Below are 17935 nucleotides of genomic sequence, written 5' to 3'. Positions count from 1 at the left end.
GATTAGAACAGCAATTTACATAAAAAAATCATTAACAAAGTAGGGTACATCACCAACCGCATTTACTTTTGTCATCTCTCTTAGGGAAATTTAATTAAATGTGCCACCATTTATAAGCTACCCTTAACCCCAAAAGGGTCAACCAAAATTCCCGACGACAATTATGAATTACGACTTTCAATTCGAGAAAGGGCAGACACCAAGTGCTCTCAATTCAATTAAAATGTTTGCGAAGCACTTATGTATGCGGAAATGTGTTTTGTTGTCAAACAAAATGGAAACTCGATTTAGATGACCCGCTCGAGATACATGCAAATGCGAAAATAGAAAAGCTAAAAAGAAAAGCTGCGGCAATCGGAAAGTTTTTTTTTAGTACTTTAATTTTGAATACCAAGTAGTGTGTTGATTACTTTCGCCTGTTCAGCTGAATGACCAGGCCCTCGTAGGGTGCCAGTTCGATGGCCTCGGCCTTGAGTCGATCCCCCACCCTGTGCTGCGAATCCACGCCCACAACAAGGACGTTCAGCCGATTAGGCTGATCGATATAGTCGCTGATATCCACCACTTCCGTGCGGTTCTTCACGTTCACGATTGTCAGCAGAGTGTACTCGGCCTTCAGCTCTCTGCAGATGAAGAATAAATGTGAAAATAGGGTTAATAATTTATTAATTTATAACTAATAATTATTTAGTGTTTGATTACAACAATAAAAAGGAGACTAAGTCAAATATGCTGGCTTAACCGTGTAACCCGAAATAATTTCCAAATATTAACATATAAAATTATAATTTAAAACTAGGTTAAATTACAAAGTAGAACAGATAAAATAAATATTCTATTGTATTATTGAATACAACATTAAATCATAATAAATCATAATATTAAATACGATGCATTTTAGGATGCATGATTGGATGTTATAATATTTTAGTTGTTGTAAAAAATATTAAATTTAAAAAAATTCCTATTTACTTAGCTTTTTTTACCATTTTACCAGTGTAAACATCTATACATTCCGAAACATTTGATAAGTACTCACCGTTTGAAAGCGAAGACCCTGCGATTCACTACTTCAGCAACAAAGGTGCCATTCTTGAGAACCGGCAGCTTTCGTAGCTTCAGGAGGGACTGATAGATCTTGTAGTGACTTTGCCTTGCCTGCTGCTGGTTGCGAAGATTCAGCTCCTTGTAGTTGGGATTGACAGGCAGCCAAGTGCGATCGGCAGTGGAGAACCCAGCGTTGGGATCACTGCTCCATTGCATGGGTGTGCGTTCCGGGTCTCGAGAGACCCACTTGTAGTTGTCGATGCCAGATTCGCAGGCAGGCTGGTCCACAGTATCGCTCCAGCTAATGTCCCTGTAGTCCGTCATACCCAACTCTTCGCCCTGAAATGTAAGGTACAGCCAATAGAGCAAACCCCAAAAAGATAGGCTTCCATACATTGTAGGTAATGGCAATTCCGGGCAGTGTCATCAGCAGCATATTCATGGCGTCCACTGTCTTCTCACCAAATCGCGATGCCACTCGAGGATTGTCGTGATTTCCCATCACCCAGTTGGCCACATGACCATGTGGCATATAGATGAGCCACCTGGAGATGTAGAAGACAAAGTCCGCAGCTGTCGAGTTGGCATTCAGCTCGGTGATGAAGTCAAAGTTGAAGGGAAACTCTGGTCCCTGAACTCCATTCGCGTCTTCGTAGTACTCCATTAGCTGGGACACGGAGGCGTAGCCCTCGGTCATCATTATTCTCACGGGTCCCTCATGGCTGGCCGTGTAGTTGTCCAGCAGTTCCCGCCAGTGCTGAAGAAGACCGTAGTCCTCCGGTTGGTTCCTGGTATAGATATGCTCTAAATACGTCTCAGAGTTGGCATCATCGGTGGTGCCACTTGGCGGCTCGTCCCTCAATTGTGCATCCTCGTATATATAGATGATGGCATCGATGCGAAAGCCGGCGATTCCCTTGTTCAGCCAGAACAGCATTACATTGTCCATGGCCTGGACCACGGCGGGATTTCGGTAGTTGAGATCGGGCTGTCCGTAGGTGAACTGTCTCAGGTAGAACTGCTGCCGCTCCTCGTTCCACATCCAGGCGGATCCGGAGAAGACCGACAGCCAATTGTTGGGCGGCACTCGAGTGCCGTTCTCCAAGAGTACTCCATCCTCCCACACATAGAAATCCTCGTAGCCCGGCTCTCGAGCCACGGACTTGATGAACCAGGGATGCTTATTCGAGCTATGATTGGGCACAAAATCAAGGATGACCTTGACGCCCACCTCATTAGCCCTGGCTATCAACTCGTCAAAGTCCTCCAGGGTGCCATATTCCGGCTGAATGTTCGTATAGTTTGATATGTCGTAGCCAAAGTCCACCATGGGTGACTCGTAGATGGGACTTAGCCAGACGGACGTGATTCCAGTGTCCTTGAAGTACTGCAACCTGGAAGTAATACCGCGCAGATCGCCGATTCCATCGCCGTTGCTGTCCTGAAAGGATCTCGGATAGATCTGGTAGAAGACCTCGTGCTGCCACCAATTGTACTTGGCATCCTGCTCCTTGGACTGATGCTTGTGGGCCAGGATGGCCACTAGACACCCAGTTAACACGAAAGCTACTTTTACAACACCCATCGCGGTCAAACGAACAAGCTCGTTTTCTATTGTCATCCCAATTTGGCCTGCTTTTTATACTGTTACTGCCCCCCAACATTACAATTCCGGTTTTGTTTATTTAATTTGGCGATTTTATCGCTCCAATATTTGACCAATTGTTGTGACACTTTGAAGAGTGTTTAAATGGAATTAAGCATTTAAACTTGTTTGTTCCACAAGGCTCCTACACTGGCCAGTTGACCAAACAGAGGAACAATTTCTAACCTTCGAGTTGAAACAATGAAAAAGTAAAACTGACAGGAAGAAAGATCGGAAGTAAATCAATACTTGAATACAGCTCATTAAGTAAATTACATTGTGCATACAGTTCATTTGTAATGGAACTACACAATGCTTTAGGGCAATCATAAAATTAAAAAAAAAAAAACAGAAGAAACAATATTTGTATGCCCTTGAAATCTAGAAATACATACATTTTATTAATTTATATACTTAAAAAAATTATTGAATTATAGAAACTAAGCAGTTTCAAAACTTGTGATGGTTTGACTTAAAATTACATTACATTTTATTGGTCTATATACAATTAAAAATCGATTCAAATCTAGTTCTAGTTCTCAAGATTGACTTCAAACTAAAAAAAATGTAATTATATTGTACAGTATTAATGCGATTCAAATAACCCAAAAATTCACAAACGCCAATTAACTATACGGCGAATCAGCCGTACCCACTTCCCTCAGCCAATCCCCTGCAGACTTACACCAGGCTGAATCTGGCAGCTTAATTAAACATTTTACCAGCCACAAAGGTCTGCCATTGTTTATAGATGCTACGGGTGCGAGTGGGATGGGCTCCTGGCTGTCTACAAGTGTATTAGAAATTCGCGCACAAATGTGTGCAGAAATCTTCACTTATGTTATAGCCCAGCAGACTCGGCATAATTTAGCCGCTTTCGCCACGACATGAAAAGGGTTTGACAGGGGGCGTGGCTGCTCGCATTGAGATTCCTTTGCCGGCGAAATCAAAGCGAAGAAAAATCGCTGTAATTTGGAGGCCGCACCCCCGGCGAAAAGGGCGGGATGAAAGTGAAAAGTTAAGGCGAAATGTTTTAGGGCATCCGCATCCACTTTCGGAAGCTTCGGCTAATCCGCCGCCTGTCTCCCCAAACTGGGCCAGCTCTCACTCACCTGTCTCACCTGTCTGTGGGCTCCTTGCAGGACAACGGGGACTGCCTTTCACGTCGCGACGCTGATTGAATTGCCTTCGCGCGGCTAAGGGACGAGATTCAGAGGCGGCAGAAGCCCTTTGTGTTAAAACATTCTGAGAGGCGGGAATTCTTTTTTTTTTTAAAGCACTTTTCAATTTGGCTTTTGGGGCTCCCCCAAGCTCGAATAAATAAAAACACGGCCTACATTTTTTATTATGTAAATATTTAATCATATCAGGAAATTTCGGGTGCTTCGACAGCTTGCCATATTCAAAATCGGCTCTCACTCATCCGGTGGGCTCAGATATTTAAGAATTTAGCACACGCGCCTAAACATATGCTTCGGTTTTCCGTCAGTCGCATTTTCCTCTTTTCCGTCCAATCCATTTTTTATATCTTTGACAACCCTTAAGCATCAACAAATTTGAATTGGGCGGGTTCTCTCTTTGCTTTTTATTTTGGGGATGGGGCTGCTATTTAATGTTGTCAATACGTTTACGCTTATCAAATACTTGTTATCACAAATCGATTACAACGACAGCGGCAGAAGCGATTCGGGTTTGTTGTCGTCCGTAGAGATTGTCGTTGTCATAAGTATATTCCACATGTAAATTTCCGCATATCTATCCCTGTGTACTTGCCTGTTTTTCGATTGCAGCCCATCCAACCTTTACTATCTGCTGTTATTGTTATGGCTGTGGTCGGGGAAAACCTCTTTTGACGGAATATTATCATATTATCTATTTACGATTCTGTTAGGTAACTTTCAGTCAAGACACTGACTGATAAAACACTCTCGGTATTGGCTCACTTTTGTAGACAATTGGTATTTGGAAAAAGAGCCAAAAGTAGTATAGAAAATAACTTAAAAATGTTATCAGCAAATTGTTCGTTTTATTTTTTATTTTTGTGGCTATTTTTGCACAAGGAAGTTAACAATGAAATACATTTTTATAACAATTGTGACTGTTTAAAATCTCTCTAAGTAACAAAGTAAATACCAAATGAAATGTAAAAACGAATCGGAAACGAAACTATTTTTAGCATAGTCCATAACAAAAAAATGTAATAGAAACAAAATAATGTTTAAAAACAATTAATGTTTATAATTTTTACATATCTATTACAAACTACTAACTTGAATGTACACAATTTAAGCCAGCTTATTGATTACTAGTTAGATAAGTTAGCAACAAAAAAAATAAGTGAGAAACATTGAAAAACAAAATTTAAAATTTTAAAATTTCAAACAAGTTGTAATAGTATATAATTGTTGTATGGGTACAATTTTAAAATCTTAGTATTAAGACAAACATGATTAGTTTTTTTTATTTCGCAAACGTATTATTGTGATTCATCTTGTTTGTCTCATGAGTTTTATAATCTCTAATTTTGGAGGAGTCTTCTCACCCCGCCTGAGATAAAACCCATTTACTGCCGTGATTCAACCCGTTCGTTATTATCTTTTTAATAACGTTCTGGCTAACCAAATTCCGGGCTGCAGCTGTCAGCTTCCTGTCATAATCCTGTCATCCCATAATTGTGGCCATTACCTTTATTAGACTTGCTGTGGGTCTTGTTATTACTTGGCCTATTGTATTGGTCCGGTGGAGTGGGTGGCTTGTTTGCACCCAATTTCGATGTTTGTGTTGCACGTATTGGGCTTCAATTAGTCAGGCCCTTGTGCAGAGTTAATAAATCACATCTCAGCCATCAGAAATCCCCCAGGAAACCGAATCGCTGCTGGCGAACAATTAATTATGCATAAATTTGATTGATGTGCGTGAGGGGACTGTTAAAACGGTGCTAAAACCGCCTTCGAGAAACAGTTCCAGCCAAAGTGTCAATGACAACAAGCTCTGCCTCAAAAGCCGCCAATTGATTTACTGAGGTGATGACGCACTCGAAGTAGCTTTTAATTAGCATTGAATGGCGTTATTTGCATATAATACAGTCCGATGCGCCTCGTCGAGAATCAGATTTAAAATGGGAATGAAAAGCTTTTATATTTAATTACGACTTAGATAATACCTTTGAAATTGAACAAGTAAACCAAAATAAATTCATAAATATTTAAATTATTGTACTTGAGCAACAATTCTGCTGTCTTAAAACCATATGAACCTCAAATATATACATAAAAGAATATTTAAGAATTCTTTGCTACTTTAGTTTGCAAACAATTGTTTAGTAAACTAAACAATAAAATAAGATTTATTTAACTTGCTGTCACTTAAACACAACAACTTGGAATCTCTAGTTTTGACAAGTGTGCATTGCAAATGTGTTTTAAGCAACCAGAAGTCGGCGATTTAACTAATTAAACTTTTTTTATATATCCGTTTGAGTCAGCAAAAATGATTAACTCAAAAATAGGGATTAGCTTGACAAGATCCCAGCCGGCGGATGTTTAGATTTCGTCCGAGCCTCTTGTATTCCCGCTGCGTGCACTCAAAAAAGCATCGGTTTTTGTAGGTTACGCCATTGGTGCCGCACACCTCCGCCTTCAAAAGGTTGCAGGGACAGTAGCTGGCCTCCGTGGATGCCCCAAAAAGTATAAGCGAAAGGCCCAACAAAGCCACCAAAGCCTGGCACTGCATACTTGTTCTGTGGAAGTCCTTATTAAATCAGAAATATGAGGAACTCGTTGTCCTATTGCAGCAGGTGTTTAGCTAAGACTGAGTTTTGTTTAAATTTATTTGGACTATCTCAGCTATAAAGTAATTACTGATAACAGAATAAAAACAAAGATTTTATGTCTGATAAGAGTAAATAACACTTGATAGTAATTTATTAATTTAAAATATTATCTCACAGCACTCATTTGAATTGGAGAAGACTGCTGACTCACTGATACTCGTATGAAAAATATGCTTGATTAGTATCCAAAATCGACAAATTTCTATAAATTGCATGGCCCATCGCTTCGGATGTTTAGGATCCTTCCAAGCTTCTTGTAATCCCGCTGCGTGCACTCGAACTCACAGCGATTCTTGAAGGTGACGCCATTGGAGCCGCACACCTCCGACCCCTTGGTTTTGAGGTCACAGGGACAATAGCTGCCCTCCGAGGATCCCGCAAAGAGGGTGACCAAAATGGTCATGAGGACCACCAAAGCCAGGCACTTCATTTCTGCTCCGTGGTTGTGTTGAACGAATGAGATTTATGGGGGTACACTACACTTCGTTGCGAGTGTTCAACTGAGACTGAATCGTCGTTTCTTCTGAGTTTGTGTATAAGATGGTGCCTTTGTGTGTGCGTAAGTTTTGCTAATTAGCCAAACAAGCTGCTGATTATTTTGCACTGCTACCGCTCCCCTTCCTCTTCTCTCACTTTTCTCACTTCTCTCACTTTGGCTGCGTGTGGGTCTCGTTTGCATGTGTCTGGCGGGCCTCCAGTAATTTACACGGCTGGCAGTTGAGGGCCCGTGAAGTCGCTATGGCAAAGAGCAAGAGCATGAGACTCACAAATATACCTCGCATGTCGACAGTTACTACACAACTGGATAAGACTTAGTCAAATTTCCCCAGGGTCTGAGCAGCTTAACTAATTGAAATTGAAATTGAATGGCAATTGCAATTGCAATTGAATAGAACCAGCGGCGTCGTGTAAATTGCCTGACAAAAAGAGTGTCGTTTCATTAATTACTGGGTCTCATAGATAAAGCGGAGTAATGTGTATGTAAATGTTTTGCAGAGAGGGGAAATTTCCACCTGATCGCCGATAGGAAGGCCGAGAGAAAAGAGGGAAAAGCTCTTAAGCAAAGTGAGTAAATTATAGCTTTTCGTAGAGCTTTTTTTTCACTTAACTATAAATAACTGCGTGTTTGGTACCGCGATAAGCTAAGTAAGTAATTTAATTGACAGTGGCTGAGACCCATAAATTATTCAAATAATTTGCAATGCATATATTTAGCAAGGTTAATTCTAGGAACTAGGTTCGGCTAATTGATCTCGTATTTCTACTGCAAACTACCACTCATAACACTATAAACACTTCTCTACTCACAACTCCAAAGCACGACGATAAGTGATAAGATAAGCGAGCAAATCGAAGCCAAAGCTCCATTGTCTAAAAAAGAAGTCGAGCAGCAGTATCGAATCAGTCTAGCAAGTGGATTAACCTCGTCAGCATGAAATTCCTAAGCATTCTTCTGGCCCTGTGCCTGTTCCTGGCCCTCGCCGTGTCGCCAATTCGCAGTGATGACGATGTCGCGGAAAAGGAATTCTGTCCCTGCCCCAGGAACTTCGATCCCGTTTGTGGCAGCGACCTAAACACATACCCCAATCGCTGCGAATTCGATTGCAAGCGCCGAAAAGTCGAACGCCAGGGACGCAGCATGGGCATACTTAGATCCGGAAACTGCTAGTCCAAAATTCCCGATTGCAACAAACTAAAGAGACATCCAGAAATATATAAAATCAAATAGAATATGTGCCTTGTATTAATCATCAATGTGGAATATAAAGAAATAAATCAGCTTATCAGCCAGAGCATTTGGCATTGCAATTGATAGCGTTTCAACGCCTTATCACAAATACGAATCGTATATGGCACAGCACTGGGAGAAACTTATACCTATTTTCGAGGGCAGCAGCGATTTGCGAATCTGATAGTATCGAGTGGTTGGTTTAAGTGGTTGGTGGTTGAAGATACCCAAGAATGCCATGCACGCATTGAAAATGTATAATTTATGAGTCATACGTTAAAGTTGTGTTTGACTTTTTAACATAGTTTCTTTCACAGTGTTTTGCATAAGGTAAACAATATTTTAAAGTGCTGTAAGCCTTTTTTACTACTCGGTAAATACGATTTTAATATTGAATTATAATATATAAATTATGAGTCATGGCGAATAGTTGATAATATTTAATATTTTTTGATAAGTTGCTTAGCCTGCTTAGTAAAAATTTATATTTTTACTGCAGTTACTTTAAATTGCAAAACCAGAAGACCCCAATTTAATTTCGTCTCCCTGGCGCGACTTTTTATTATTATTGTTGCCTTATTTGTTTTTGCTAAAGTTATGGCAACATTTGTTTAAATAGAATCCAAGCTAACAAGAAAAGACGTTAAACAATTGGGTCAATAACATAAACCTTAAAGAATAAACATAGAAATCGAGTTCCTCAAGGAAAGTTATTTATTTTTTATAATTTTTGATGTTAGTTAAAGCATTGTTTTACCACTTGAAAAAGCTAAAGTAAATAAACAAATTTGAAGTTTTACAGAAGCTTAGGAATGGAAAAGAAATAGCTGAAAACAATCCGAAAATATTAAATAACCTGTACTTGTTAAAGAAGACCTGTACCCTTTTAGACCCTTATTTGTAGATGCATAAATGTTTTCCAAGTTGTATATAAGTACACTAAAAGCTGAGCCCTAGCTAGAATATTATAATGTGTTAACACATTTTTTCACAATCGCCACGTATTTATTTCTCACTTTTCATCATACATGTAAATCGGTTACATATTCCGCTTACTAGCACTTTCCTTTCTTAGCGACCGTAATTACACGTCCTAGGACTTTAGCTATGCATTCCAAGACGCACTGGTTGCTGTAGGTAATGGAGTTCGATCCGCAGACAGGATCATAGATGCGAGGACATGGGCAATAGGCGGCGGTCAGGGTCAAAAGAGCGAACAGGCAGAGTGCGATCAGAGCTAGGCAACGCATGCTTTAGTTTTAGACTGGCTGGGCAAGACTGGAGCTTTTACAAGCGGTCGGCACTCATTTATAGATAATAGGCCAAGCCAGAACCCTTCGCAAGCCACAGTTTGGCGGAAAACTACAGATTTGCAACGTTTAATCGTAATTTCAAACCTATTATAAATAAAACGTGACTTTTTACACCGTCTTACGAATTAACGCCTAGTTAGCGCTTTGTTTTATTGACAACTTGTCATAATAAATGAAATAAAAAGCAAATATTTAACATATGCATTGCCACTTACAGATTATTATAAATTACACAATTTACAAATATTCCTGTCCGTTTAGGGCTTACGTTTTTTTGAGCACGTGGCGTATACGCAATATTCAAAATAAGCGAATAAAACTGAGTTCTTTCTATACATAAATAAACATTTATTATGCCCCTGGTTTGCTGGTAGCGCGCAGCTGTTGACCTTGGCAACGTGCGCAATAAAGAAACGATATTAGCTTGGCCTAATAAAATCCTTTCAAGGCACAAAAGCAATTTCAATCTAATCTTGTAGTGCCAAAGGAGGCGGCTAAGCCTGGCCAAATAAAAGAAGCGGATAATACAAGATGAAGCAGAAAAAGCTTAAGCGCAAGAAAAATGGTTGCGGATTCGTCTTTATCTTTGGAAATACATATTTTATTTGTTATTTTGAGACGTTTCTTATACATTTAATTTAAGATTCAAGCTTAAAAATTGCTGGAAATCTATAGTTATTTTTAGTGGTAAATTCATTTGATTGACTTTTATTGCTTTAATTGTTTAAAAGAAATTGAGAAAAGAAATTAAAAGAAATAGGTTCAGAAGAGACAAACTTATTAAAGTTAAGAAAAACACTGCAAGTTTTTAATCTCAATAGTTCTTACCATGTTTCAGCTTATCAGGCGTGCAATTTCAAGTCTCCTCAAAAATATATACCTTCTGTTGAGAACTTAATACCTAAATTCTAAAAAACTAAATAAATAAATAATTATAAGTTAATTTTTTTTTTTAATAAAATTCTTATAAATTACGAATCTGTATCTTATGAAACAGCTTTCCCTTAAAATTAAAACGATTCTTAAAGTCGAAGATACGCATTTTCAATAACCAAAATCCGCAAAAACTATTTCCTACCCTTCTGCCAAAGACGCAAACAAAAAACACAATACAAATACACTTTAGCTAAGCCCAACAGCATTAGAATAATGGGAATATGCAGGAAGCGAAAGACAACAAAAAGATTTAGGGCTCACATAGATGTGTACACAAGCAGAGATAGTTTGAATACTGATTGCCATGTAGAGACCTGTTGGAGCATTTTATGTAGTTGCCAAAATACAAAGAATGGGGCTCTTTAAATATATTATTTTTTTGACTTTTAAACAAAAATTAATTTCTTATGTACATATGAAATATTTAGAACTTCCCAATTTAATCGCAGAAATTGCCATTAAAATTAAAATTCATTAAATTTTTTTAATTTGGGAGGTCTAAATATATTTGAATAATTTGTACAGGGATAACATTACCGAGAAATCCTTGATACTAAGCCTGTTTTGCATTACTTTTGCAGTTGCCAGCACGCCGGAGAGTTTGCCCAGCAAGCGGGACGAGGCCAGTGTTGGGGCGGGCACCACCGGCAGCAGTGGTGCGGCATCGAACAGCAGTGGTGCAGCGAGCGGTGCGGCGAGTGGATCAGCTGGAGCAGCAATTGGATCTGGAACTGGAGCCGGAACCGGAGCCGGAGGCGCAGGTGGCGTTAGTACGCCAGCCCAGGAAGCCGTCAGTCCCACAGTCTCTGAGCTCAGTGGCAGCGGCTCAAATGCGACAATAAATGGTCAAGTGGCAAGTAAGTAACGTGCAGCTCATGGCATTATGTACCCGACCACCCCCGCTGTTGTGTGTGTGTGTGCTTTACCCTGTTTTTGCATATTTCATCATCTGATTTCGCATTATAATTTCCATTTTGAACAGAGGACAGGAAACCGCACCGCCTGCATAATCCATGCTGCACCAGCTGCGGAGATTGCGGTGGCTAAGTCGGTTTGACATAGCTCGGAAATTGCAGGAATTTAGATAGGAGAGGACTTTGTGGACAGTTGTGGTTAAGAACTGAATTGGCTCATTGAAATCGCAATGCACCGCAGTGACCCTAATTAGACTTGTACAGTTCATTGTTCGGTTTTTGTGGCATTGTGAAACCTATTTAAATTAGCAAATTCTCAATTAAACTAATAAATATAATGGCATGACAAATTGATTTACAAAAAAGCTATTTAAATTAGCCAAGGCTATTTAAATCAATTTAAGCTAAATATTTAGTGAATTTTAGTCAAATGGAATGAGTTTTTAACAACCACTAAAATTAATTATCATTCCATAATTAAATTACACAGGATGTATATTAAAATATTTCAGTGCAAAAAGTTTAGAAGTTTGGTAAAACATGAAAGGCCATAATGAACTCCGATTCGATTCTTGGATATTAGCAGAAAGTTCACGACAACATATATTTATTTCTGCATTTGATTTCCAAATAAGATTCCAATATCTAACTGATATCAAACTAAATTGTCGAGTAGACAACTATCTTAGCTTTTCAAAAAAGATTGATGGGCGACCATCGATCATGTTACGCACGTTTATTTAATTGCCGGCCATTTTCACCCACCGCTCACATGGGTCAAATCAAGCGGATTTGGTCTTAGCCGTAAGCTGATGCCAGGTGGGCCAGCAGAGCTTTTTTCTCCGGTTTCGCCTACATTGTGGGGTAAAATGAGGCGTTGAAAGTCATTAAGGATGTGAAGAGTCTCCAGTAAAAGGAACATAAAACATTTCATCCCAAAACTCGAGTCGATAAAGTGCCCTCGTATCTAGCAGTTAAGCGAAGGAATCTCGGGTGTAACATAAATTTAAGTGCAGCATAAAGCGGATTTTGTGACTGCCACATCACCTTGCTGAGGAGGTGCTTGCACTGTCAAAATAAATGGAATGCAGTTAAGATTCTCGCAGCCAAGACGAAGACACTCTGTGGCGGTGGCAAGTTTGGGGAATTCGCAGATAGATTGCTCCGTGCTCCCTCTTCTCGGCACTTGACAAACACCCAAACAGTTGAATCCTTTGCACTTTTTCGACACGCCCGGGATGAAAACTTGGGGCCAACTGAGGATGATGCCACTCAGCCAACTCGATGCTGTGGGGCCACAAGGAGATGCCTCGCAGGAGGAACTTCTTCAAGGGCTTTTGTTTGCTGCTCGTTAAGCATTTTCCCCTCACTTGGGGTTAAGCTAAGCAAATAATTCTATGCTACAATGGTCCTAAATGATGGGTATAAATTATTGATTTCTTGTCGTCTGTATCAAACCATTTCTGAAGAAAGTGAACAGTGGAACAAAAATGGAAGGGAGATGTTTATTTTGAATCAATGCATATCGTGGACTATAATCAGTACACTATATTCCTTTAAAACAAACTTGATACCCGAAAAATTTGGTTTATTTGAATATTAACCAAACATTATATTATTTATAAATTTTGTATTTTTATTAATGTAGCCTAAACAACAAATTAATTACATTCTTTATCAGTACTTTAAAAAATAAATTTAAAACATGTACTTAAAATTTTAGATCATTGGGTTTTATTTTATTGCATGAAACATAATAATTTTTAATTTGCCATTATTCATTTAAAAATGTTAATTTTTATAAAAAATGTTGATTTGTATTTTAAAGAGTCATTAAATCATTTTCACTCTCAATTTAAAATCATTCTTTTATTTTGGTATTATTAAATGTATTTCTGTGCCCACTATGTTCCTTGCATCTGAACCCTTTCCCTTGTGGCCTTTGTGTGCTTCGTTAGATCCCAGTAGGGCCTCAATCAATGTGTCAACAGTGAGAGTGATATAACTAAATAAGCAGCCGGCAACTAAATCAGTTTCTTCCTTCCCAGGACACGGCTCACTGACGATTATCCGACGCACGAACAGCCGGAACTTTACGCAAATCGACGCCCAGTTGGCATCGCCCTCAGCCACCGCCTCCAGCTGCACAGTCCCAGGGATTGGCTTCGCCCAGACGCCGCTTAGTGAGCCACTCGCGGAGCGCCTGAGCTTCCGTTCCGGCAGCAACGGATCCGCGTCCGCCGGCGACAGCCGCTCAAGCAATCAGGGCCCCAGTTCCGGACCAACCGCCACCGCCGCAGCCGCCGTCAAAATGCAGCCGTCATCGCCGAACGCCACCAACTATTTGGCCGACAACATTCAGTTCTCGTCGGTCAACCTGTCGCAGACCGAAATGGTCGGTGGTCGCGATTCGAACGACTACACGGCCGCCCACTCGATCAACGTCGCCGGCAACAATTCGTTCTTGCGCGGGGACACCGATATTCCGCAGGAGTCGGGACACTCCTTCGAATCGCCCTCGACTATCTCGTTCGCCGCCGGGCAATGGGACACGGAGAGTTTGCCGCCAGTCGACACGCCAGATGCCCTTAACAAAGCGGCCGGGAGGTGAGTTACCCATTACCATACTATATTAAAAATCATATATTTAGACACTGGTAAAAGTGTATTACAAGTTCAGTCAAAAGTTTGCAACGCAGTGAAGGATAAATTTCAGGCCCTATAAAGTATGTTCTTCATCAGCACCACCAGCATTCGACTGCCTGTTTCTGCACAGAAATAACAAATTTAAATAAAACAATACTCGTTTCGATGAAACTCCGTATCAAATCAGTCTTAATGCTTGGCGTATTACTTTGATTTGGTCGATTGCCATAGAGAAAGCGAAATGTTACCGTTTTTATACCCATTAGTTGTAGATTTATCGTTGAAAGTATGTAAAGGGCAGAAGAAAGAGGTTCCCACATAACAAAAAAAATATATATACATATTATTGCAGCGCAAGTTTATTTCAAAATGTGGCAAAAGTGGAAGAGGTCTTTTGCAAGCTTTATATGTTCTTATTCGGTGAATACCTATCGACTCATACAAAAATCTTTTAAATCAAACAAGATTATTTTAGAACTTATTAGCACAACTGTACATTTTCGATAGATGGCGCCACCTAATACCCCATTTTTTTCTAGAAGCATATTTTTTTTGAAGTTGAGTAACCGGGATTTAATATTTGGGAAACTAGACTATAGCATTTATTTTGTTTTAATACCAATTTGATATTATTCAATGACCTATGAATACCAAAGTAATCCTGGTACTTTTTTGATGAAATTATTCCAAAAGGTTTCATTATATTGCAGGTCAGGGGACTTAACATTTAGCTTTTATATAAAAAATGGTTTTTAAACATGTACACGCAAGTCAAAATATAGCCATTTTATCAAATATTTATTATTTGTAAAATCTGTAATAGTATTTAAACTTCGGGTTGCTGAAATTTCCTAAAATTTTTGCTATTTCTAATACATAGGGTGTAATTCTTTTCGGTTTAGTTTTGTTTTGTATTCAAACAAAATTGGCCGTGGCAAATAAAGGCATAGTTTCAGATCTCTATCGAAATTCTTATGCTTGTTCAGCATCTGTTATTCATCAGGATAAGCAGGTCTAGAGACTTAAAAGAGCTCGGTTCTCTTAGAACTTGAGTACAATCAAAAAACCTTGCTTTTACCATTGGTTTCCACTAAATAAAAAAGCTAACAAATACAAATAGGTTGTTTTTCTGACAACTTTATAGGCTCCTTGTACAGTAACAGGAAAGTATTTGCGTATTTAGTTAATAACACATATTTTATCCAATTGGTATATATGGGTTAGTAATATGCTCATACTGTCCATTAAATCCTTTGCAAGCTCCAGCATGCAACATTTTGATGCCATTGCATTTTATAGCACAATTGTTTATATAAGTTTTGTTGTTCCAGCCGCAAACATCCTTATGAGTGACGGTACATATACAGGCACCAGTGAAGTCCAAAAAAGCGAACAGGAACAGGGCGATCAACACAAGGAAACGCATGGCGGTGCTGACTTAGAATTTAGGGATGTAGCATAACTATTTATATACACGCCAGTACCAGAAAATCGCAAAAGTTTTAAGCGTTTAATCATAATTTTAACACTTGTTAATTTCAAAAATGTTTTCCTTTTAATGTTTATTAACTTGAAATTTGAAAAATTACTTATGTTTAAATTTAAAAAAAAAAAAAAACAAATATCAAATGTGAAATATCCATGTGATTACTTTATATCGCTGGAATTTGGAGTAAGAATTTTTTTGTTGTCTTTTTCTCGTTTGTCAACGAAAAAGCAGACTTCAACTTTAAAATCATTAATACCTGAAGGGTAAATTCGAGTAAAAAAATGGTCTTTCTGTATAATTTTTTTTACATTTACAAGGACACTTTTAATAAAATAATTTAATGTAGTGCATTTTTTCCAATCGTGAGATCCCAAACTCCAATTGTTCCCAACGAAAGCTAATTACAAAGTGTTTTGTATTTTGTTTCAGAAGCCAACCAGACAAGACGTTAGTTGATTGGTATTTTAATAAAAGTCACATTAATGCAATGATATAAATACATTCGTTCTTAGAGCTAGTATAAATACTTTATGTCGCTTAAAATGTTTTTTCTTTTTTGTAGGCTTCCCTTTCACGTGTAAAAATAAACCGAATATCTCGTTCAGAATTTCTAAAAGACTACCAGTTCCGATTGTTAGCAGACTCCCTTCTTGACCACTGCTATTTTAGATCTAGTTGTCTTTGATGCACATTTTAAAACACACTTGTTATAGTAGGTATTACGGTCCGATCCGCAAACACTATCATAACGCTTAGGACATGTGCAAGTCTTGGCAGCAGTCATGGCCAAAAACGCAAAAATGCTAATGGTGATTAAAACGATTCCTCGCATGGCTAAAGTGTGAAACACTGAAACACTACCGATACTCATTTGTAAAAGAACTATTACAAATTAATCATGTAAAGCGACAAATCGTAATTTAAACACATCTTAAAGTCAAACAAACATTTATTTGCATTTACTTTAATTTTGTAATGAAACAAATGGGGTTACTAAGATAATCCATGACAACGTTTGTATATCCGGCAAATAAAATGCCGACTATTATAAATTTTTTTAAATCAAATGATTTAATGTAGAAATTTTTTTCCTTCAGTAAACACAAATATATATAAGCCTGCTGATTGATAATTGTTATTGTTACTTGTTTGTTTTTGTTTTATACGACAAAGGTACAAGAAAACTTTTCAAATCGGGAATTTTATTGGCACCATTTATATATTGAAACAATGAAGTTTAAAGCGCACAATTTATTATACAGTTACATTTGCTTATCCCTGTTACTTGCATTCTCCGTTTTGGGCAAGTTTAACACCAGCGCATTTTAAAACGCACGCGCTTGAATAGGTTTTGAAGTCCGTGCCGCAAACAGGGCTATATTCTCGAGTACACAAACAGGCCCCAGTGAGGCCCAATGTAGAGATCAGGCAGAGGACGATCAACGCAAGGCAAGGCATGGCTACAGTCTACAATGATGTAGCATAGGCAACCCTTCCAGTACAAGATAACGAAAAGAATTAAGGCGTGAAATCATAATTTAACACTTGTTTATTTCAAAATGAATAAACGAATTCAAAAATAAGACTTCAATTTTCAGTAAAATCATATTATTCCGTATGTAAGCCATTTATGCACCAAGCTCATAAAATTTATGGACCTTGATTTTTCATTCATATTGTTAATTTTTGGTTTCTTTAGTTTATAAGGTTATGGTATTAAACAAAAGAGACTAGTTTGCGTAGAAACGGACGGACGGACGGACGGACAGACGGACATGGTTAGATCGACTCTCCTAGTGATGCTGATCAAGAACATATATACTTTATAAGGTCGGAGATGTCTCCTTCACTTCGTTGCAAACTTCTGACTGAAATTAGGATACCCTCTGTAAGGGTATAATAAGTCTTCCATTTTCAGTAAAACCATATTATTCCGTATATAATAATATATTATTAATTGTTCAAATCATTTAAATAGATAGCACCAGTTCTTATCACTAATATACATAATATATTTTTGAATATTTCTAAGTACTTAAATTAGCTGAATTCGTTATACTAATATTCATTGAAATCCACAGAATACGCAGTCTTCTCCGCCGCATGGATCATGAGACCGTGGCCTACGAGGACATGCAGCGCAATCTGCACTACGCGGCTCGGGTACTCGAAGCCGTCTTCATTGACGAATCAAGGTAGGTGACACTAGGGGTCTGACACGATAAGACAAGACATCCCCCAAAATCGAACATTTTGCAAGCTTCTTGGCGGGCTAGCCTAACCAAGAGGATAACGAGTCGGGTCGAAGTGATCTTTGGACAACTCTGCTTCAGCTTGGGCTTCTTGGGGCCTCCCATCGAATTGGTTTAGGCTTTGTAACCTGT

The 17935-nt window shown here is 38.7% G+C and overlaps 7 protein-coding genes across 17 annotated transcripts in view; 2 read left to right on the top strand and 5 right to left on the bottom strand.

The window, feature by feature from the left end:
* The window catches only part of LOC108138077 (calcium/calmodulin-dependent 3',5'-cyclic nucleotide phosphodiesterase 1), a 91257-nt gene that overhangs the window by 51748 nt on the left and 21574 nt on the right, over positions 1-17935 (top strand). For all 11 annotated transcript variants that reach the window (XR_001774076.2, XM_017260058.2, XM_017260059.2 and 8 more), the window contains 3 exons: positions 11084-11359; positions 13465-14023; positions 17633-17746. Coding sequence is in view for 10 of the 11 variants with exons in the window: in XM_017260058.2 (XP_017115547.1) it covers positions 11084-11359; positions 13465-14023; positions 17633-17746 (949 nt within the window). In the remaining variant the exon portion in view is untranslated. The remainder of the gene's footprint in view (positions 1-11083; positions 11360-13464; positions 14024-17632; positions 17747-17935) is intronic.
* On the bottom strand, positions 111-3450 carry LOC108138087 (maltase 1). The gene is made up of 3 exons (XM_017260073.2): positions 1442-3450; positions 1040-1386; positions 111-623 (listed from the first exon to the last, which is right to left on the bottom strand). The coding sequence occupies exons 1-3, from the start codon at positions 2666-2668 to the stop codon at positions 407-409; spliced, it is 1791 nt and encodes a 596-aa protein (XP_017115562.2). The 5' UTR covers positions 2669-3450; the 3' UTR covers positions 111-406.
* On the bottom strand, positions 5992-6484 carry LOC108138082 (serine protease inhibitor Kazal-type 13). The gene has a single exon (XM_017260070.2). The coding sequence runs from the start codon at positions 6422-6424 to the stop codon at positions 6191-6193; it is 234 nt and encodes a 77-aa protein (XP_017115559.1). The 5' UTR covers positions 6425-6484; the 3' UTR covers positions 5992-6190.
* Positions 6576-7146, bottom strand: LOC108138085. Its single transcript, XM_017260071.2, has one exon. The coding sequence runs from the start codon at positions 6952-6954 to the stop codon at positions 6727-6729; it is 228 nt and encodes a 75-aa protein (XP_017115560.1). The 5' UTR covers positions 6955-7146; the 3' UTR covers positions 6576-6726.
* Positions 6986-7341, bottom strand: LOC121467834. Its single transcript, XM_041710164.1, has 2 exons — positions 7158-7341; positions 6986-7093 (listed from the first exon to the last, which is right to left on the bottom strand). The coding sequence occupies exon 1, from the start codon at positions 7304-7306 to the stop codon at positions 7172-7174; it is 135 nt and encodes a 44-aa protein (XP_041566098.1). The 5' UTR covers positions 7307-7341; the 3' UTR covers positions 6986-7093; positions 7158-7171.
* Positions 7668-8333, top strand: LOC108138081 (serine protease inhibitor Kazal-type 2). Its single transcript, XM_017260069.1, has 2 exons — positions 7668-7761; positions 7843-8333. Exon 2 carries the CDS (start codon positions 7957-7959, stop codon positions 8191-8193), a length of 237 nt encoding a protein of 78 aa, XP_017115558.1. The 5' UTR covers positions 7668-7761; positions 7843-7956; the 3' UTR covers positions 8194-8333.
* LOC108138086 (serine protease inhibitor Kazal-type 1-like) lies at positions 9237-9552 on the bottom strand. The gene has a single exon (XM_017260072.2). It carries the CDS (start codon positions 9501-9503, stop codon positions 9309-9311), a length of 195 nt encoding a protein of 64 aa, XP_017115561.1. The 5' UTR covers positions 9504-9552; the 3' UTR covers positions 9237-9308.

Source organism: Drosophila elegans, unplaced genomic scaffold (assembly GCF_018152505.1).
Source record: "Drosophila elegans isolate 14027-0461.03 unplaced genomic scaffold, ASM1815250v1 contig_814, whole genome shotgun sequence".
Lineage (NCBI taxonomy): Eukaryota > Metazoa > Arthropoda > Insecta > Diptera > Drosophilidae > Drosophila > Drosophila elegans.
The sequence above is the reverse complement of the archived record's forward strand: the minus strand, read 5'-3'. Positions and strand labels throughout refer to the sequence as shown.

Bases quoted from the DNA above. Each gene is read 5' to 3' on its own strand.
- LOC108138087 (XM_017260073.2), bottom strand. From the start codon at position 2,668: ATGACAATAGAAAACGAGCTTGTTCGTTTGACCGCGATGGGTGTTGTA. The intron at 1,387-1,441 runs GTATGGAAGCCT...CTTACATTTCAG, and splicing joins GAATTGCCATTACCTACAAT to GGCGAAGAGTTGGGTATGAC. The intron at 624-1,039 runs GTGAGTACTTAT...CTTCATCTGCAG, and splicing joins AGGGTCTTCGCTTTCAAACG to AGAGCTGAAGGCCGAGTACA.
- LOC108138082 (XM_017260070.2), bottom strand. From the start codon at position 6,424: ATGCAGTGCCAGGCTTTGGTGGCTTTGTTGGGCCTTTCGCTTATACTT.
- LOC108138085 (XM_017260071.2), bottom strand. From the start codon at position 6,954: ATGAAGTGCCTGGCTTTGGTGGTCCTCATGACCATTTTGGTCACCCTC.
- LOC121467834 (XM_041710164.1), bottom strand. From the start codon at position 7,306: ATGCGAGGTATATTTGTGAGTCTCATGCTCTTGCTCTTTGCCATAGCG.
- LOC108138081 (XM_017260069.1), top strand. From the start codon at position 7,957: ATGAAATTCCTAAGCATTCTTCTGGCCCTGTGCCTGTTCCTGGCCCTC.
- LOC108138086 (XM_017260072.2), bottom strand. From the start codon at position 9,503: ATGCGTTGCCTAGCTCTGATCGCACTCTGCCTGTTCGCTCTTTTGACC.